Source organism: Pteropus medius, unplaced genomic scaffold (assembly GCF_902729225.1).
Source record: "Pteropus medius unplaced genomic scaffold, Ma_sr-lr_union100, whole genome shotgun sequence".
In the NCBI taxonomy this organism is placed as follows: Eukaryota; Metazoa; Chordata; class Mammalia; order Chiroptera; family Pteropodidae; genus Pteropus; species Pteropus medius.
Window position 1 is genome coordinate 950,932 of NW_024356333.1, and position 21,850 is coordinate 972,781.

Below are 21,850 nucleotides of genomic sequence, written 5' to 3' on the forward strand. Positions count from 1 at the left end.
CTGCCTGAAACCCTCTCTCCTTCCTCTCCACGTGGATGACTCCAACTTACCCGTCTGTCTTTTTGGACGACACGTCTTCCTGAACGTCTCTGGTTATCTCTGCAAACCAGGCTGGCGCCCCTGCGTTCACCTCATGGGAGCATTAGTCACCCCACGAGCCCAACACAAGGATGAGGACCGGTTCTTACACCCCCACCCGTACAGCGATGGCCCTGAGCACAGTGCCCGCCTCAATGCCCACTGAAAGCTGTCCTTTGTATAAAATAACTCACGCCATCAGAGAGAGCACTGCCTTCAAAGCAGATTAGAAAGACCGTTGTTTTGTCTTACCGAATTCGCTCATGTCATCTACCAGAATAATTTCTTCAAGGACATGGTGCGGAGTGAGGTTTATGACACTGGACACTGTCCGAAACAAGGCATTAAACTCTTCATTGTGGAAACAAATGACAATACTGGCCGTAGGTAGACTGACCGGGTAATGTTTCCTACGACACCTGCAGGCACGAATAAGAGCGGGAAAAGAATGATTCATCTCAAAGCCTTAGGTGTTTTGGAATCTCAGCTCCCTGGTTTCAAACTATATTACAAAGCTATAGTGATCAAAACGGTATGGCCCTGGCATAAGAACGGACACACGGCTCAATGGAACAGAATAGACAGCCCAGAAATAAACCCATCATGTATGGTTAATTAGTTTACGGTAAAGGAGCCAAGAATGGACAGTGGGAAAAGGACAGTCTCTTCTATAAATGGTGTTGGGAAAACCAGACAGCCACTTGAAAGAGAATAAAACTGGCCACTATCTTACACCATACACAAAAATGAACTCAAAATGGATTAAAGATTTCCATCTAAGACCTGAAACCGTAAAACTCCTAGAAGAATATAGGCGGTAAGCTCCTTGACCTCAACCTTGGCAGTAACTTTTTGGATCTGACACCAGAAACAAAGGCTACAAAAGCAAAATTAAATAAGTGGGACTATATCAAACTAAAAAGCTTCCACTGAGAAAAAGGAACCATAAACAAAATGAAAAGGCAATGTACTCAATGGGAGAAAATATTCGCAAATCATATATCTGGTAAAGGGTTCATATCTAAGATATATAAAGAACTCATACAACTCAATAGTAAACAAACCAACCAAACAATCTGATTAAAAAATGGGCGTAAGACCTAAACAGACATTTTTCCAAAGAAGACATATACATGGCCAACAGGTATGTGAAAAGATGCTCACCATCACTAATCATCAGGGACATGCAAATCAAAACCATGATGAGATATCGCCTCACACCTGTTAGAATGGCTGTTATTAAAAAGACAAGAATTAACAAGTGTTGGTGAGGTGCACTGTCAGTAGGAATGTAAATTGGTACAGCCAGTAAGGAAAACAGAATGACTGTTACTCAACCAAAATAAAAATACACCTACCATATGGTCCAACAATGCCACTTCTAGGTATTGATTCCGACTTTTTAAAAAGAAAACACTAACTCAGAAAGATATCTGTACCCCTATGTTCACTGCAGCATTATTTATAATAGCCAAGGCATGGAAACAGCCTAAGTGTCCATCAGTGGTGAATGGATAAAAAACTGTGAGACAGATAGATAGACAGATAGATAGATAGATAGATAGATAGATAGATAGATATAGATATCTATATGACGCAAAAAGTTCCATTAAAAAACAGAACCACAAAAAACAGATCTTGCCTTTTATGACAACGTGTGTGGACCTTGAAGACATGCTACATGAAATAAATCAGACAGAAAAAGACAAACATGAATGATCTCCCCTACAAGTGAAATCAAAATAAAAACCCAATAATTCATCTCCAGCCCCCTAAAAAAAAAACACCAAGCTTACAGAGAGAACAGATTGGTGGTTGCCAGAGGCAGGGGGTGGGTGGAATGGGTGAAGTTGGGGGGGAGGGGCGGCAAAAGGTATAAACTTCCAGTTATAAATAAATAAATCATGTGGATATGATGATGTGCAGCATGGCGACTGTAGTTCATAACACTGTACTGCATTTTTGAAAGTTGCTAGGAGAGTAGATCTTAAAAGTTCTATCACAAAAAAAATATATATATATATTTTTTGTAACTATGTACGGCGACCCACGTTAACTGGGTTTATTGTGGCGATTGTATTACAGCATATACTAACATCGGATCATTATGTAGTACACCTGAAACTAACACGTTATACGTTAATTATATCTCGATACAAAAAATCAGGAGACACATACATTTTATCCCTGGTATCTGGCACGAGTCTCTCTCTGCCCAGGCTTGTACTGACAACAGCATTAAATCCATATTCAAAAAATCCATGAACAAGGTTTGGGTCCGTATAGTTAAACTTCTTAGCTGCAAGAAATGGTGATTAGAGTCACATAAGTTTTGGTTTACTATCACCATTTTGATAAAGGGGCAAAGTTTTTCACTGTACCCATCAAAATTTATTTCTGTGAAAAACAAAGGGATATAAAACAAATACTGCAAACTGTATTTCAAAATTGTTAAATTTAGGTGATATATACAACGTACCTATTTTATTATTTTCTGCATGTAGTATATATTTCATAATTTAAAAATCGAATTGCTCTTTAAAAAAAAAAACATTCTCTGACTCTTCTGAACATGAAATTTATGTCGTTTTCCCCTTAAAATGGCTAACAGAGAAAATAAAAATACTTACCTAATTTTAAAAATGTCCCCCGTTCTTTGGTTTCATCTCTGTTAGGCCTTTTAACTCTTACACGTGGTTTTGGTCTTGTTCCTGAGCCGTGGAGAATTATCTGTTGCAATTTTTTATCAAGGGACCAAACTGATGTAGCCTCTTGGGTTTCCTTTGGCCAGTCGCTCACATAATTGTGGCATAAATAAATAAATGACAGAGCTGTCCAGATCCCAAAGGTCAAAGATCCACAGAGTAAACACTGAATGATGACATGTCTCATTGTAAACCTAGCATTTTTGAGAGTCCATCCAATTTCCTAAATCAGAAGGATTTAAGAGAAGCTATACATTTAGATATTTCAGTGGATCATCTACTTGGCTTAAGTTCAATTTTCAGTTTTAAAAACAATCATTTTGATAGCAGTGCTTATCATATACTTTCATAAAGTGTATTTTTTTCAATTATCAAAAACTTTTAAAGCAGATATGCATAAGATTATGTAACATCAAAATGCACAACATGCTTATAAAACACATAATATCATTTAAAGTCACTGGCCCTTGCACCCGAGCATGTAGCTAAAGGAAATAATGTGAAAGAAGGTATATTCGTTCCTTATACATGCTCAATCCATCTTGGAGTGACAGTCTAGTTCTCTATTAAAAAATCAGATTTGACACAGTCAGACTTAAATATATATAAAAACATACGACATCGCACGATGGAAAGAAAGCGGGCAATAAAAACTGTGGCTCCTCAGTGATGGGACTATGTCATGTTGCAACCAACCATTTTGGCAATATCTAGTTAAGCTGAATTTACACACAGGGTACGCTGAAGCAGTTCCATCCTTAGAAGTACACCCTGAAGAGATTCTCGTGAGACAAGTACGAGAATGTCTACTGAAGCGATGTTTGTAATGGAAACTAGACACAATTTAAGTTTCCCTCAGCAGGAGAGCTGATAAGTGGGGCTATTCATTAAACTGGAAACGAACCGGCTAGAGCTACTTGTGTTAATGCTGTAAAATCTAAAAGAACAATGTTGGACACACACACACAAAAAAATAGGTTAAGTACCATGCTACCTATATGTGTTTAGAATTCATGAAACGCCGGTGCCATTGTTCATGGGGATACCGCATGCAGCAGGCGTGCGCAAATTTAGGGTAGTGATTATTTTCAGCGGGGAGGACATTGAGGAGGAGAATAAAGAGTTCCTATTAAGTTATTAATGCTTATTAAAAAAAAACAACTATGAAATAAACGTGGCAAAATGATGAGGCTTGATCAAGCTCGATGACGTATACGCAGCGTTCGTGATATCTTTCTCTGTATTTCCCTTACGTTGGAAATATTTCATAATTCATCGGAAAAGAAGAAGAAAGCCTTGAGAGGCATCCTTTCAAGATGATAGATGGAAAGAAAATACCTGTGCCCGTCTCCTCTCCCCTCTGGCTCCACAGGGAATAAAAACAAAGCCAACAGCTCCCCCCACCCCCCGCCCCAGCCCGGGGAGAGCGTGATCGAAGGAACACCAGTGCCAATGTCAGCACGGGGTGGGAAGACAGGAAGCTACTGGATGTGTGATAACGATCTGGAAGGACAGAAGAAGTCACAAGTCCAAGTGTGCCGTGCAACAGGCTGAGCAGCCCCCGGGGCAGCTGAGGGCTTGGAGGCCCAGGCACGCCAGGGGACGCACAGGCCGGCTTTGGGAAAGGCCGCATGTGAACGTGCTGAGCGGTCAGCTCTCCTCACCTCCCCTGCACAGAAAAGTCAGGGGGAGCCCGGCACCTCCTCCTCTGGAGAAACGGAAGTGTAGGAGCTTGGCCTCTGCAGAGGGAAACTCAGATATGGGACATGTGGATCACACAGCCCTCCCGTGTGCGAGGATCCTGGCAGCTAGGCTGCCATACACGCGAGGGAGGAGATGGGAGAATCATTCCAGCGCAAAGGCCTCCACACATCGACATGTGGGAGTGACCAACCGAACAGCTGCCTCCTGCGTGTCACCCTGAAGACAGCGCACCTGTGGCTCACGTCAGACACCCAGAGATTCCAATCAGCGGCTTAGTGTCCCACTTTTGAATCGTCATGGAATGCCGTTATGGACTGAACTGAGTCCCCCAAGTATCACCTGCTGAAGTACGAACTTTCCACGTGACTGCATTTGGAGGCAGCGTCTTACAGAGGCAAGAGTTTAAACAGGGGCATATGGGGGCCCTAAGCCAATCCAAACAAGTGAGACCACCTAATGAGACCACCTGACGAGACCCCAGGGGAGCGAGTGCAGAGGACGGGCCATGTGAGGACACGGTGAGGAGGTGGCCCCCTGTGAGCCGAGGGGGGTGGCACTGGGAAGGAGGCTAAGATGGGGCTTGGGGGCTGGGTCCCTGCCCGGCTGGCTGGGCCCGAGGACTCGTTGCTGCTGGGAAGGTGGCCTTCTGGCAGGCCTGGCAGGCCGTAGGCGCTCCTGTTATCACTTCACTAGCGGTGACCTGGGGTGGGACACTGGTGGAGGGGACTGTTCTGGGTGGCACACCTGAAGGGCGGGGGCAAAAAGTAGTACGTAGAAATACCGAGGACTCAGATGGCTGTCGCTGGACGCTATGGATGCATTTGAGAAGGTGAGGGTGCTCAGTCACTAACTTAAGGCAAAATGTCAGTCACAGGGCGTCCTGAGCATCACCAGAAGGGATTCCTGTCTCCTACAACCGAAGGACAGACAAGGCTGAGGGTCATGCCCGTGGCTGGACACGAGGGCAGCAGAGCTCCGGGGAGGGGTGGACCCTGAGCATCCTGCGAGGACGTAGCATGGGACACGCTGACGAGCATCCGGGTGGCATGATAGAGGCTCACGGACGGAATGAATGACACTTTAAAAACGAAACATCCGATTATGTGAAGAAAAGGGGTCGAAGGTGTGAGAGAAGATTCACACAGTTGAAAACAGAATGAAGCTGTTTTCGCTTTAAGTACCACCACGTCCTCCTGTTACATGGCTAAGTTTTGAGAGACTTCTTTTTCAACTTTCTCCAAAAAGCAAAAGCAATTAGAAACTAATTAAATGAGAATGGAGGTGAGGGGAAGCAACCAAACTTAATACACAAAATATAACAGTATTATTACTAAAAAGAAAAATAAGCCCCTATTCTCTATAGGGGTTCTACTACATGAAGAAAAATTGGGGAGAAATACTCTTTAGATGTCAACACTTATAAACCTCGGCCCCCAATTCTTTTATTTTACTAATATATGTTTTCTTGTATTACATTTTTCTTAAGGCAGATCCCCGTTCTCCGGAATATGCACGCCATCCACCCCCGCCCCATTCACGGCTCCACAAAACCCTACCCAACAGCAGATCGAAGTCTGCGGTCACCTTTTCAACTCAGTCCCCTCAGAAGGAAGCCATGTTCAGTTATTTTCTTCTCTAAAATATGTTGAATTCACATGCTAGAAAAATACAGAATTTATAAAACATATTTCAATGATGGTTTGTAGGTATAGCAAACCAAATGCATTAACTCCCCCCCTCCGAGGTATTAATTAAAAGAATCTTGCCAAGAAGAAAAAAATGCTGCTAATAACTGCTAACATACATGCTTACGTGCAAGTACACACACCCACCGAGAAACCAAAACCCTAAACTAAGTCTGGATACGATCTTTGAGTTTGTTTAAAATTGCGAGTCTTCAGAGTCAGGAAAATATGACCGCGCTTTAGATGATATCACAACTAATTTTTCTGTAAATAATCCGTGTCTGTAACCCCTAGGTTTCCTAGGACAATCGTAGTAAGATCTCCATGCAAGACCTATGACTTTCTGATACCATGAAGGGCTTGTTTCTTTCTTTCTCTCTCTCTCTCTCTCTCTCTCTCTCTCTCTCTTTTTAATTGAGTAAATAATACTGTTGCTTGGTGTAAATCTTAAGAAGCACAAAGGGGTATAAAATGAAAATTGGCGCTGATTTTCAAGAACTAAAGTCATCACCACGCCCAGTCCGCCTCCAGGGTGACATAACCCAGCCTGGGAGCCAGAACCCTTTTTTAAAAAATCAGATCTTTTCAATGCTAATCCCCAGAGCCAGCATCTCATTCAAGGTTCAGTGACACAGTGTGCTGCTTCCACGGATTGGAGATGGAAGCCCCCCACCCCCCAGCCCCCATTTCTGTTCCCACTCCCAGCACACGGAGCTCGCCCACCTACCACTGACACAATTGCACTGGCCGCTGTGCAGTTAATGTATTTTCCAGGCCGAGTCAGAGGCAGAATTAGGCAGGAGTGTACGCCGAATAGTCTAAAAGAGGGGACTTTTCTGAATGGCTGACTTGGTGGCCCCCGGGTCTTGGGCAAATTCTTGACTGTGTTGGGTGGTCCTGCCTGCATTGCATGGCCGTGCTCAAATTACAGCATCGGGCTGCCTCACAAAGCCCTGTGACATCACACAGGATGTCCCAGCCCCCGGCAGCCCCCCCATCAGCCCCTGCCTGGAAGCTTCTGTCAGCAGGTGGAATGAGGATGTCCAAAGGTCAGAGGGTCTTTGGAGAAAGTCTTTCCTCCGGCTGAAGAAATAAGAAAAGCCTCGTATTGGGCAAGTCCAAATCCTAGCCTTCTCTAGGCGAGGCCTCATTTTTAGCTCTTTCGAAATAAACTTAAGAACAAGCTTTACGTATACCGCGAGTGGCTCACAGATGAACTAAAAGGTTATTTGGCGGCCTTTTAATTTTTATTCTATATTGCTCAACACTTAGACATTAGCAGATGAGTTTGGCCAAAAGCTTATGAAATTTCCTCTTTCTGAACATGTCAGAGCAGATTCGACCCTCCCCGCCTGAGGAGGCTGACTCAGTGTTTTGCGAGCAGCAGACGTCTGCTTAGGAGCCTGTGGGAGGCAGGGGGCGGGTGGGGCCTTCCACATCTCTCCCCAGAAGATGTGACAGCGGTAATGACTCCAACCCTAACACCGAGTCTCCTTCAGAAAGGCTAGAAGGGAAGGTTTTCTTTCGTCCTTTCATAATAATATTAATATTAAAAGGAAAGCTTTTATTCATAATAGCCCTCACCTGGAAACCGCCGAAATGTCATCGATAGTAGAACAGAGAACTTGTGGTCATTCATATAAGTGAATGCCAAACAGCGACACAATGACCAAACTAGAGCCACACGGACAATGTGGAAGAAGCTCTCGGGCCTAACATTGAACGACAGAAGCCAGACACAGGAGCTTACAGTTCTAGAAGATGCAAAATTAATCTAGAGTGAAAATAATCAGAGTGGTGATTTTCTCGGGGTGGGGGGGGTGTGCCTATTTCTGAGAGTGGCCAAGAGCGAGCCTTCCAGAATGGTCTGTATCTTTTTGATCTGGGAGAAGGCTTCGTGGAACCTGCATTATTTACAAACATTCATCGGGCCGTTCACTGAAGGTTGGTGCACTTCATTGTAGGTCTGTTGTGTCCTCAAAAAATGAAGGAGAAAAAAGTCAGCGGGCACGAGTTTTGGACAAGAGGGTGTAGAAGACACGGGTGCTGCCCAGGAGTCGCTTAGGGCCACCAGGGAAATAGACTCATCATGCGAGAAATTAGGGGACATGGAAGAGAAAAAGTATTGAGCCGTGACAGCTGGGTGACAAGGAAAAACACTGGACCAACAGGCGGGGGCACAGCTGCCGGCATCGATCCAGACAAAAGGCACGAAGTCAGAGCACAAAGCCGGGGGGCTGGCAGGAGCGGAAGCGGGAGGTGAGGAGGAGGAAGACCGAGCTCACGGAGCAGGGCTGACGGGGACAGTCAGGGTGACGTGCAACCACGGACACCGACTCCACGGCAACTTCCTGGAACTTTCCTTGCGGCCAGACGGAAATTAGGAGGCTGAAAAGTACATGTTTTCTTTCAAATTAGTAGGCAAGGCTCATCCTAGTCAATTCTAATTAAACAATTACAGGGAGAAACAACAAAGCAGCCTGCGCCTTAGTCTCAGGTTGAGGAGGCGAAAAACACAGATGGGGGTGGCACAAAAGGTAACCGAATAATCTCGTGTTAAGGTAGGCAGGACCTCAGACTGAGAGCCAAGAAGACTTTTCTTTCTGGTCCTGTGTCTCCCAAGGGGAAATAAGGCAATGCTTAAAACAAGGGGCAGAGAAGCAGAAATAGGGTGTGCAAATTAAAAGAAAACAGGCAAAAACATTTGAGTGTATAGTTGCCAATTACTGCAAACCGTCCCGAGCATTTTTGGGGGTTGTCAGCTCTGGGACCCCGGTCTCTGCCATCTCTCTGTTTCATGATGCTGTTTAACATGCGAGAGGAGCTAGGAGACAGTCACTGAATAAATTCTGGAGTAATTATCACATTTAAGACAAAACAAAGGAATTGGTGAGTAGCGCCAAATTTTTTTTTGGCGGGAGGGGGTGGGGTGGGAAACTAAAGGAGGGAAGAAGAAAAAAAGAATTGAAAGCTAACGAAGGCGCCTTCGTCTCAGTCCTGCCTGGCTCCCTCCCACCAGCTCGACTGGGCTCATTTACCCAAAAATTCCATTCTTTGCTCCAAAGAGAAAGGGTTACAGACCTTCCCAACAGACCGCTCCGACCTCTGAGTCCTTCCATGTGTTACTGGTTGAACTTGCCAACCTATGCTCCTCCTTACCTTGTAAACCCTTCAGAAGAATCCAGGCCCCGCCCACTCTGGTTCCCAGCCACCCCATCCTTCCACGGAGGCCATGGTTTTGGATGCGATCATCTCAGGCACAAGCATTCCCTTCCAGTCGCCACGCAGTGAGCTCTCCCATGGCAGGGGGCCGTTAGCCTAGGAAACTCACAAGCAGGATTTTAATGAGCGGTTCCCCTTCGCTGTCTTAAAGTGTAGGGGACTATTGTGGGCCCGGGGCTGGGGGTGTGGGGCTGGTAAAAAAAAAAATGCCAGGCAGTGGCCTCCCCTTGGCAAATACCCAAGTAGGACCGTCTTATCTGATGAACAATCTGCTGACTGCTTCGAGCTCATCACTCCTGGTATAAGACACAGGAGAGTCTGTAAGCGAGGGTAAAAGGTGACTTTCTGGGGGTGGGGGGAGATGTTGTTGTTTTTCATTTTTAGGTGCCAGGCTACACCAGGGACGCAGAGAGAATCTACAGTCCTTAAACCTAGGGTGGGTCACGTCTCCAGCAGGGAAAGAAAACGCTGCTCAAGACATTGGTTCAAATCCCACGAATGGGTCTGGCCAAATGAGGTCAGTTCCCCTGGAAAAGTAACAACAGAATTGCTTTTGGCTGATGCTCATCGGAGACATCTTGGATGAACAGTCAGTTCTGTCTTCAGCTAACTAAAAAGCAGAAAACTTTGCTTCTAGGATGCCAAGAGTATTTGTCGGACAAAGATGCCCTAAAGATGAGAATTACATAAACTCTAGGGCCCAATGTTAGTTATTTGAACTATTAATGATGTAATGAGAAATAGCCTATTTAGAGACTTTTGGTAGCTTGGTTTACATGCCAAATAATCATCTTTTCAGGCAGCAGAGTCACAATAGCTAAAATGTGGAAGTAACCCGAAAGTCCATCGATGGGCGAGTGGATACGCAAAACGTCTCTACATACAATAAAATACCATTCAGCCTTAAAAAGGAAGGGCATCGTGACATACACCACGACACAGATGGACCTGGAAGACATTATTCCAAGTAAAATAACCTAGTCACGAAAAGACAAATACCGTATGATTCCACTTACACGAGATATTCATAGTAGTCAAAATCACAGAGAAAGTGCATGGCGGTCACCAGGGGTTGGGGGAGGGAAGAGGGGAACGGGGCGTTATTGCCTAGTTTTCCAAGATGACAGTCCTGGAGACGGAGGGTGGTGTTGGGTGCATGATAGTGTCAATGTATTTGATACACTTAAAAGCGGTCGAGATGTTCCATTTTGTCACGTGTATTTCACCATTCACAAAATCGGGGGAAGTGGACCTCGGGCGATTTTTACCCTTTGCGTCCTGCTAAGGGGCTCTCCCCCGCCCCCAGCTGCGTCCTCGATGTCCTGTACACAAAGCGGTTCGGTTTCACTTCCGTACCCACACTTTTTGCTTCCTGGCGGCTTCCTGTCCTGCTTGCCTTGCCGACTTTCACTTCTGGTTTGCTTTGACTGCTCCCTCCCAGATGGCGTCGCCTTTTTAAGCATAGCGAACGGGCACGACTCCAATCAATCGCCTGCATGTTTTTGTCTCCGTGAAAACAAAAGCAAACAAGCACCCCCAGCATCTTCCTCCTTTAATTCAAGTAGATGTCGGATGCTCGAGGTCAGGCTCCGCTGATTTCTGGATTACTCAGCTCCCTCTCCTCCTGAAGCATTAAAGGGGGACGTCTGATTAGAAAAGGTGCAGAGCCACGTGGCGCGAAGGTCGAGGTCAAATGCACACAGTGCAGAACCCGGTCTCCTTCTCCGTCTCTTTCCTTCCCCCACGCCCTGCTCAGAGCATTTACACCCAGGAAAGGGTGAAGCGGGGCGAGCTCCTGCGGTCGCAGAGTGAGCATGAGTCCCAGGAATTAAAAGGAAAACTAGTAGGTGCTTTGAAAAATAAGGTTTTCCGGCGCTGCTTTTCTCACGGGAAATTCTCTTTTTCTTAGGTCTCAAGGTGTTTTTCCTTTCCGTGTTTCTTACCCGCTTCTTACCACCTGTTCCTTAATCTATACGTTAACGTTAAATATTCCCTTGGGCATGTAGGATGACTTTCGCGATTTAAACAATGAAATGGCTCCCCCTTTCTTTCTCCCTTTCTCTCTCGGCTCCCAGCAACCTGGCCAATAGGCTCCCGTGGAAGGGGTGTCTCCTCTCCATCCTTCTGTGTCCTGCGGTGACCTCTGCAGCAGAATTCAGGGGCGAGACAGGCTGTGCCAGAGCAGTGCTGGCTCCGGCAGATTCCTGGGCCTCTCTGATCCCTATAAGCCCTACTCGCTCATGCCGGCCCCTTGAGGTTGTTGACATTATTCAATGGGAAAATGGGTGCCAAGGCTTGGAACGTGGTGCTTCTACGGGGCTGCCCACGGCGGGGGCGGGGGCGGGGGAGGCAGATGAGAGAGAGGAAAATGCCGGGCTCTGGGTGCTGGTGGGATGTAAGGTAGGACAGCCCTGTGAGCAATTTGGCAACGCCAGCCAAGTTGGTAATGACCTACGGCGCAGTTTGTTGTGAGGAAAATTCAGAACAACCCCCAAATCCCAGAATGAGAATCGACAGGACTGGATGGGAGCCACGAGGATAAACTTCAACAGTATAGTACTGAGCGAGGAAAGCAGATTGCGAAAGATCGCATCCAGTGTCGTAGCATCTTGATAAAGTTTTAAAAAATGCAAAATAAGAGTCTGCGTTGTATTGGTACATACATACGTAGAGCGGGATAAATATACGTATGGGAGTAATAAATACAAATTCAGAATAATGGTTACCTTGGGAAGGGGTATGTGCAGAAAGGGAGGGTACCTAGGGGCCCTCAACTGTATCCATTTTTTTAAAAAAGATCTAAAGTAAATATGGGACAAAATGCTAAGATCTGATAAAGCTGGTGTGTGACCGTGTAGTGATTTTTACGTTATTCCCTATGTGCTTTCTATAAGTTTGTAATATTTCATGATCAAAAAAATGAAAGGTCCTATTCAACTCATAGGATTCCCAAAAATCAATTCCTCATGATCTTTAAGATTCTCCGGCATATCTATTAAAAATAATTGGTGTGTTTTATTTCATAGACGGCCCACAAGAGGGAGATCTAGAACAATTCAGCACCAGATACATAAATACATAGAAAGGCAAACAGTTCCTTAGGAAGTTGAGCCGAAGGCCACGGGAACCAGGGACCGTCAGGGGCCCCTGTCTGCCCTCTGTCCGAAAAATGAGGATGACCACTCATGGTAAGGAAGACACATCACAGGATGCAGTGATAACCTGAACAGCGTTTTAAAAATGCAACTCAATGAGATGTTTGCAGAGGAAAGATCACATGGCAGCAGGCAAACGTGGGGACACACGCAGTGGCCCCCGGAACCTGTGAGAACCAGACACTCCCGCTGCTTCTCCACAGAACACCAAGGAACAGAGAGAGCTATTCCCATCACCTTAGCCAGAAACGATCTAGCTAGTGAGAAAGCACGGCTGTCTTAGGGCTATAATTTAAATTTACCATTAGGAGCCGCCTTCCGAGATTTAAAGTGTGTCCGGTGATTTGCAAGCTTTCCCATGAATATTTCTGCTATTGGTTTTATTCATTTTTTTAATCAGGTGCCAAAGGTGTTATTAAAAGCTGTGGAGGATACACAAATCAAGAATAGTCTTTTATTGGTATTTTTGTGAACGGGGAAGAAACTGCCATTACTTTTGGTCATCGCTGCCTCCGGGTAGGGACCCCCTCATCTACCTCAATAGTAGCCTTAGCTGCAGAAGCAAATGCTGTGCCTGCAACATCACTGGCACCCGAAAAATGTTCATTAAATTCATGCCGTAGCCAAGTGTCCATCGACGGATGGATAAGCAACATGCGGTCTACACATACGTGGAATATTATTCAGCCTTCAAAAGGGAGGTAATCCTGTCGCATGCTGTAGTGTGGATGAACCATGAGGACACGCTGCATGATATAAGCCCATCGCAAAAGGACAAGTCCCGTATGAGACCGCTCGTGAGGGACCTAGAGTCATCAAATTCATAGAGACAGAAAGTAGAACGTGACTTGTCAATGCGGCTTTTAAAAATGCAACTTAACGGGATGCAGCTTAATGGGTGCCAGGGGCTGGGGGCGGGGGAGTCAGTGTTTGACGGGGGAGGAGTCTCAGTCTGGGCAGACGAGAGAGCTCTGGAGATGGTGGTGGTGGCAGCTGCCCACGACGCGAATGTATTTGACACCACTGACTTATACACGTTAAAATGGCAAATTTCATGTTATATATGCGTTGCCACAATTAAAAAAAAAAATAGGAAAAGAAAGAAATGCCACAGAGAAAGAACACTGGAGAGAGTCACTGTTTGGGCCCGAAAGGCTCTGATGGTTCCGAGCCAGGTAGGCGGGCCATCCTGGCCTGCGAGGTGGGACCCGCAAGGCAGTGTCTCCTTAGCGGGCCCTTCCAGAAAGAGGTGGAGCTGGACTGAGGCTCACGGTCCCTCTCAGCTCAGGAACCTGAGTCCGGCTCACGGTCAGTCACAGGGGGTCCCCTAACATGGGCCCCAACATGCTGCCCCGAACGTGGTCCCTGAGGGGTCATCCATACGCTCAGCACCAAGAGAAGCCGTGACCACAGGAATCGAGGAAGAAATGCGAGGAACTGCGTCGTGAGTTGATGTGTCACAGGTAAGCGGGTCACAGACACTGCCTGAGCAGCCCGAGGGGGCGTGAGGGAGGGACAGAAAGGACTGTGTGCTGAGCCCACAGGCTGTAGCTTCCTTCCCGCCACCCAAACGCAGCAGGGCACAGGTTCCCAGAATCACTGGTCACACCTGAGGAAGAATGGGGGGCGGGGGTGGGGCAGAGAACTATAGAAAGTGTGAAAACCTAGCATATCTTAATTTTCAAAACTAGCCGGCGGATTCCGCAGCCCGTCCATAGTGACTTGGACGCTGACACAGGCAGGGGCCAGGGCCCCGGGCAGCAGAACAAAGGGCCTCCTCGAAAGGAGAAGTCATGGTCCCCAGGAGTCTCAGAAAAAGGCTCCCAATCGCCCAATTCACTAATAAGGCGTTTTCACCTCACAGTCATATGATGAGTACGACCCGAGAGCTGGCTTTTACCCCACACATCAGGCTGACACCCTGTGAGACCGTAGAAAATATAAATTAGTCGGTGGCCCTCTTTCTAGCACAGACCTCCTAACTCCCTTGGGATTTCCTAGGCGATAAGAGCACTAGGAGCATCTTTTGTTCTCGTATTTGGTCTTTGATCCCGGCTCCTAAATCCCTTGGACTTCCCAGGGGGGTGACAGGGACTGGAAGTGTGGCATATTCAGTGCCATCCCTGTTCTCCTGAACCTGGACAGGAGCTGGGAACAGAGCTAATGGTCGGCCATGCGTACGTGATGGCGCCTCCATAAAAACCCCCTAAGTGTAGGGCTTGGAGCTTGCGGGCCGCCGAACACGGGCGATGCGGGGAGGGTGGCGGGCTCGGGGAGAACGTGGAGGCTCTGCGCCCCGTCCCCACGCCGTGCCCACGCAGCTCTTCCATCTGGCTGTTCCTGAGTTATATCCGTTTATAATAAATTGGTGATCTCGTAAGCCAAGAGTTTCCGTGAGCCGCTTTAGCAAATGAATTGAACCCGAGGAGGGGGCTGTTGGAGTGCTCCATCTATAGTCATAGATCAGAAGCACAGGTGACAACCTCAAGTTGAGACTGGCTTCTGAAGTGGGAGGGGGCAGTCTCGTGGGACTGAGCCCTTCACCTGTGGGCTCCGATGCTATCTCCAGGTAGACGGCGTCAGAACTGAGTTGAAGGGCAGGAGACCCCGCTGGTGTCGCAGAGAGCTGCTCGGCGTCGGGGTGTGGGGAACACCCTGCACACATCCGGTGTCAGAAGCTCGTGAGCGTGGTGGTGTCAGGTACAGAGAAACAGCAGAATGAGGTTTTCCGCCACGTGCCCAGACACAGAGGCGGGCGGTGCCTGGCCACCTTTAGAGAATGAGCTACCTTTTGGGGTCGGGACCCCCGCAAGACACAGCCGCCAGAAACCAGGAGTGAGCCTCAGGGAAGAGTAGGCTTCACCCCTCCCTGTCATCCTTTGAAAGGACCGAGAAAACCAGGCCGTGCGAGGCTGGCACGCTCGCCGGCTGGCTCTGGCTCTCTCTCTCTCTCTCTCCATATAGATCACAGGAAAGAAAGCGAGCACAGCCTTTCCACCAACACAGGCAGTGGGCGTGGATTCTGGTCCCACTGCTTGCTCATGACACGGCCTTGGGAAAGTTAATTAACCACATTAAGCCTCAGTCTCCTTCCTTAGTAAAATTGAGATAATATGACTTATGTCATGTGCTGGTTGCTCTAGAAATGAAATGAGCACCAGACGAGTATTTCATTCATTGATTTGTTTTCAAGAACCCGTAGTACATCAGGTGAGTAATCTGTATCATAGGTGTTAGTTTCTTTCTCGTTTCCTCTAAGCAAGGGAGCAAAGAATTCGTCGCATTATCATTACCTTGTAGGAGGGGTGATCAGTCTTTGGCGTCCATGTTGGTGCCCAGATCATTGAGATTATTGGGAGAAACATATACGTATTTGTGTATGTGTATACACGTGTTTATATACAAACACATGTATATATATTACACATATTTATATATCACGTCATATCAGGCATCATATATCATATTATTATAATATTATAATCTGGTTTTCAAAAAGGATTTGCATCAGTTTAAGAAAAAACAACAGGATAGTTAAAAATTGGGCAGTCATTTAAGTACACTCCGCTGGCGATTGTGCCAATTAGAAAAATGTTTAAATAGTCTTAAAATTTTTAAATATTTTGACCACTTCTAGAAATCGACTGTAAGTAAATCTTAAAAATTAAAAGAAAATTACGTTTTAAGAGAGTTCGTTCCCGCCAGCATGTGTAATGGCCAAGTTTGGGAAATGTCCACATGTGTCACGATGAAGAGAGGCGAGTAAACCTCTGGGAACGATCCTGTGTGTACAGTCTGACAGCTGCGTAACGATGAACAGACACCTCTGTGCAGAAAAAAGCTGGAAATAAATGCGTCACGATGTTGTCAGCAGATGCGAAAGGACAGGCGACGATTGTTTTCTTTGCGATGTTCAATAGTTTGAAAATCCGCAGGTCTACTTTTATCGGAGAAAACGTGAACAGTAGCCAGACGACGGGAGAGCAATGTCTTCCTGCGCCCCGCCCGCCGGCCCCTTGCAGACCATCCCGCGGGATCGGACTCACTTTGCCAGGAGGATGAAGGTCTAACGGTTTTCGCCTGGCCCAGGGCAGTGTGTTTCGACCTGGGCCCAGCCCCAGCCGCCCCAGCCCCTGCCACCGGCTCCCTTGGTGCTGACTTTGCACCCTCTGCCTGCAGCACCCCTTCCTCTCCTGTCCCGCCGAGCCGACTCCTCCTCGAAGGTTTAGGCCCAACGCTGCTTCTTGGTAAGACCTCCCCAACTTCTGGAGGGCGCTTTCTGGCCTTTGTCTCGTCGGTGCCTTTTCTGCAGTCACTGGACCACTGTGAGGGATGGCACTCTGTGGCCGAAACCGAACCTCTAACGTTTAATAGAAAGAAAAAAAAAACCAGCCTCAGGTTTGCTTTAATATTTAATCTGCTTTGTATTTCTGGCTTTAACACAAATATGGAGACTGTCATGTATCAGCATATTATACAAAACGTTATTAACTTAAAGGCTTCGACAGCTGCGGTCGGGGGCCCAGCCAGGCAGAGGTGCCCGGCGGAGAGGGAGTTGGGGGCGTCCTGACTTCACCTCCCTCTCCATCCTGTCGCCTTCCACAGGTGGAAGCCAACCAGAGGCCCGCACGGGGCAGCCTCCAGGGCCCGGGGCAGGGTGGAAAGGCGGAGGGTGGACCCGGGACGCAGCCAGCACGCGGACGGCCTCCGGCAGAATCCGCTTCAGAGAACACGTCTCCGGCATCAGACCTCAGATCCAGGTTCGCAGCCCGCCCACTTCAGGGAGCATCCCCGAGGGCGAACCCCTCCAGAAACGTTATTTTCAATGGCTGATTAACGTTCTATCGTCTGGCCGTGAGGAGGCGCTATTCTCTTATTTAGCGTTTGGGTTGTTTCCAGGGTTTGGCCCGAGGTGCCGCAGGAACCCCCGCCTCCTCGCCACTTTGTGGGGCGACCTGTCAGCTCCTTCCTCCCTGAAGTCCCCGCTCCTAACGCAGCGAGTCCTCAACCAGTATTCGCTGGACAAAGAAGTGAGTGAATGACAAGCCAGCAAAGCGGAATATTACGAATCCCTCTCATCCTTCGTGTGCCAGCGTGTGCCACCCCGGCCCGGTGGGGAGGCAGCCGGCCATGCGGGAAAGGGCCGGGCTTCGACCGTCCACAGCCGGGTCTAACTCTCACCGCCTGGGGTTCCCAGGTTTTAAGAACAAGTCAATCTCTCTGTGCCTTGGGTCTCTCTTTGCAAAATGTGGGTGGAGGGGAGCTTTAGTGTTCTTATGGGGTTCTGCTGTTTCTAATCCTTGCAACTCTGCAAGTAGTGACCTCTCCTCTTTTCCAGGAGCCATTACTACCTGAGAATTGGTTAGGCAATTACATAGAGGTAGAAAAATAGAAATGCAAAAAAAAAAAAAAAAAAAAGTTAAGCCAAGTTCTTGATCAAGGAAAATCTAAAACTGCAATGGAAAGAAACCAAAGGACAGAGTCACCGGGAGACAGGGGAGTGGCCCTGTGACTCAAGACTCCTCTCTGCCAAGACAAACACGTTTGTCACTTTCACCTCTAATTTCTACAAATGCCTCATTGTTCAAAATTTAATAAACCCACCTCTGGTTCACCCGAGGAAATCTCATCCAGGAAAATGTTTTTCTATTGCAAGCGTAACGGTCAAATAAAACAAGTGAAAATTTGCTCCCAGCTTAGAATGAAGAGTTGACAGGGCCTCAGGAAGTTTAAGCGGGGAGCGAACCCTCACTGGCCTTCTTAGGACAGTCAGTGGGTTACCGGGCCCCCCGTTCCTGCTCACCGTTTCCTGTTCACACCTGACTCCCTCGCCACCACCCTCATTTCCAGCTCCAGCCGCATCTCGAACTGTCCAGCCGCCCTCCCTCTGTCCAGTCGGCACAGTGCTTCCTGGGCCCTCCCCGGTGGCAGGGCCACAGCCCCAGTTTTTCATCGCCCCAGTTCTGTGACACTGTGGGCAAGTCTGCCCTGCCCCCTTGCCAGCTGCTCTGCCTGGTTTCTGGGCCTCTGGGTCGTTAGGATTTATTTACAAGACGCCTGGATGGCAGAACTGAGTGCCCAGCTCTCTCCCCTACAGACCCCCTTCTCTGGGCTCCTGGCCCCTCCAGTCCTGGCGATGAGTACTGGCTTTCTTTCCTCTTTTTTTTTGGGGGTGGAAGCGTCCAAGGAAGCCGTATACTTTTCTTGCCTGAATACAATTTCCATCACATTCCTATGGGTCGGCCTGGCCCCCGGTCCCTTCGCCAACTCAGCTCCGCCCACGCACACGGCCGAACACTAGACTTTCTGTCACAACCAAACACTGTAGCACTTCTTCTGAGATCTGCACCACGCACCTTTCGTCCTCACAGCCCTCCTGCTCTGTACCCCCAAACGAGGCTTCTGACGCGTAGCCGCACGTCTGTCTACGTCCCAGCTTCCTCCACAGGCTGACTTCCGGCCCCGCCAAGCCTACCTGTCACTGTCACCGCTGCCTCCGGAACCCGTTAACCTCCCCTGCTATTCCTCCCTCTGGCGGGACCCCGATGATGACCAAATGCAACCACCCTCCGTCGTCCGGCATTGCTGGAGAGGCTGCTGAACTCAGTCCCTCCACATCGATTTCGAATGGGCACTGGACATAGCCTGGCCACCGAGGTCGTGGCTGGTGCCTACTCCCCCGAGTCCAGCCTGCAGCGTCCCTTCCCCACGTCCCAGCTCCCCACTGACAACCTCGCCAGAGCGGATGGATGAAATCCGTCATCCAGACGAGACTTGTCACCTTCCCAACGCCAGTCGCACTCCTGCTCCTGCCCTCCCTTCTGGAACAGCGCCGGGCGCATCCCCGCTCCCATCTGCAGCCACTCCTCCCCGAGAGCTCGGAAGGCCACCGCCTCACGTGCTTCACTCACCCCCCACTCGGAGGCACTCCCTTCTCTCCTGCCTGTCAACTCCCTCCCCACCAGGCTGTGCAGCATGTCACCTTCATACGAACACCCTGCGGTTTCACGCATCGGGACCTGGACCGCCACCCCTGCCCGGGACCACTGCCCTCCCCCACTGGACCATCGTCCCTCACGGGATCGTTATGCCTCTCCTGGACCCATTTCTGTTTCCCAGCTTCTGCTCTCACCTCACGCACGGGGCGTCCGGCGTACAGATGCTGGGGAGCTGTCCAATGGCTGCCCCAAAACCCTTACAGCAGAAGGCGAACTCTGTGAAGGATGCTGCTGCCGCTTTCTGCCCTCCCCACTCCTATACAGGCCTTTGCCCTGTCTCCTGACGACGGATGGCCGGTCCCAACCTCAGGGCCCAGGGACTCGGTCTTTGTTCTGCCTCAATGCTTCCCCCCGTACCCCGGTCATTGCTTCCTTTCCCTCCTCCTTGCTCAGGTGTCTGCCGACAGGCCCTGCACGACCCTCTGTGCCACGTGGCTATGCTGTCCTCACGGCCCCTGGCTGCATCTGACGTGACCTTTACTTGTTTGCTGACTTCGCCTCTCCGCCTCTGCTAGAATGAAGTTTCTTGAGGGCAGAACTTGGCTCCGTTTCCTGCGGCGCCTCCACCCGCCGTAGACCAGGGCCTGGGCTCTGCTAGATGGACGGGTCTCGATCATTTATTTGTTCACTGAGAAACAAAGTCCATTCTGAGCAGACACTGCAAACCGGACTTAATCTGTGAACATACAGTTCCATTTGAAGAACAAGGTGGAAAAAAAACACTACTTGTACCGTGCTTTCCCTGGACTTTGACTTCCAGGAGACGTGATTTCTTCCAAAACCAACAAGATAAAACCCTGGACCGCATGCAGCCAAGGGCATCGCCGCCCCATCTGGGGGCCAGCCCCGCCCACAGCACGTCCAGCCCACACCTTGCCCACGCATTAGGGACCAGTGCAGAATCTCTTCAGAAAAGCCTCCTCCACGAATAAACCGTCTCTTCCGAGCCACTAAAATCCACAGGGCGCTTAGTGTTCACACAGCATTTGGCTCCACTTTATCGAAGGGAGCAAGGTCTAGAGCAAACGCACCCACGTAGCTGCCGACAGTCTGTCGGAAGCCTCGGATTACACAGAAACGTGACTTTAGGAAGGTCATTTTCTTTCTCAAACCCCTGCTCTGCTCCACAGGGAGCTGCCAAACCGAGCGAGACTGTGAAATGTCTCAGACGCTCAGCACAACGACAGGACGTGCTTTCGGTCCCGGCCTGGCGTCCCCAGGATGCCAGGCCCCCTGAAACCACAGGACCAGAAGACCGTGGCAGCCACAGCGCCACTTCGGCCTGGGGTGCCGCGGGCGCCTTATTGGCCGGCGGGTGCAGGCTTTTCTTCCGTACTGACCGAGAAGGCTGGGGGTGCTGCATGGGGCCTTGGGGTGTCCGAAGGGCTTCTGAGCCCCCTACTCCAGCGACGCTCCTTCGGCTGTCCGTACTCCAGAACTGGGACGTAGTCGTGACACGTCCCTCCTCCTGGACAAGCCCTGCTGTTTGTTTGTTTGTTTGTTTGTCGTGCAAGTTTCTCTTTGTCCTTTTCGTTCATTCCACATGGCTGTTCTTCTCTCTGCGACGCATCTGGACTTTTGACGTCGTCCCTTCCAAACGACACCTGCCTGCCATCTGTGCCTTCCAGAGTCTATCACCACCAGATTAATATTCCTCAAGTACTGCTCGCTGGGCTCCCTCCCGCTCCACAGCCTTCCATGGCTCCCCGCTGCACACAGAACAACGTCCAAACTCCTCAGGGGGACCACGCTCTGGGGATGCGGCCGCCTTTCCCGCTTCATCGTCTCCTGTCTCTCCACCTTGGACCCCTTCCTACCTTTACACTCTCCCCGTGTTTGTTTACGGTTCTCCTCCCCTCTCAGGGGTCCCCCTCGCCGACGCCTGGATGATGGCGGTCCCATCTGAGCTCAGGACCTGGCCAGTAACAACCACAGCATCTCAGCTCTTAAAGCGCCGTAATCCCCACACTCCGTGGACGGTCGGGCAGGCGCTGCCATGTTGGTGTTGGGGTGTGTGTGCGCGTGTGTGTGTGCACATGTGCGTGCATGTGTTTTCTCCCCAATAAGGATAGAGCTCTTTAAAAGGAGACCTGGGCCCCATGCAGGATTTCATCAATTTTAAGACACGCTTCTGGCATTTTTAACAACTCTGGCATCCAGATACATCTGAGAATCGACACAAGTCACAGTTGAACTGTCAGGGCCTTTCTTTCTTGGCAGGAAATAAAATAACAGCGCACCTTGCAATTAACGGCAGCTCACGTTCGATCAAAGGCGATGCTTCGTTAGGTTCCCGCGGCTCC

At 49.0% G+C, this 21,850-nt stretch overlaps 1 protein-coding gene across 1 annotated transcript in view; it reads right to left on the minus strand.

The window, feature by feature from the left end:
• The window catches only part of GALNTL5 (polypeptide N-acetylgalactosaminyltransferase like 5), a 36,784-nt gene extending 15,221 nt beyond the window's left edge, over nucleotides 1-21,563 (minus strand). The window contains exons 1-4 of the mRNA XM_039861253.1: nucleotides 19,905-21,563; nucleotides 2,709-3,006; nucleotides 2,257-2,377; nucleotides 331-497 (exon numbers count right to left, since the gene is read on the minus strand). Of these exons, the coding sequence (XP_039717187.1) occupies nucleotides 331-497; nucleotides 2,257-2,377; nucleotides 2,709-3,006; nucleotides 19,905-19,913 (595 nt within the window). The 5' untranslated portion in view covers nucleotides 19,914-21,563. The remainder of the gene's footprint in view (nucleotides 1-330; nucleotides 498-2,256; nucleotides 2,378-2,708; nucleotides 3,007-19,904) is intronic.
• Nucleotides 21,564-21,850: the final 287 nt, after the last annotated feature.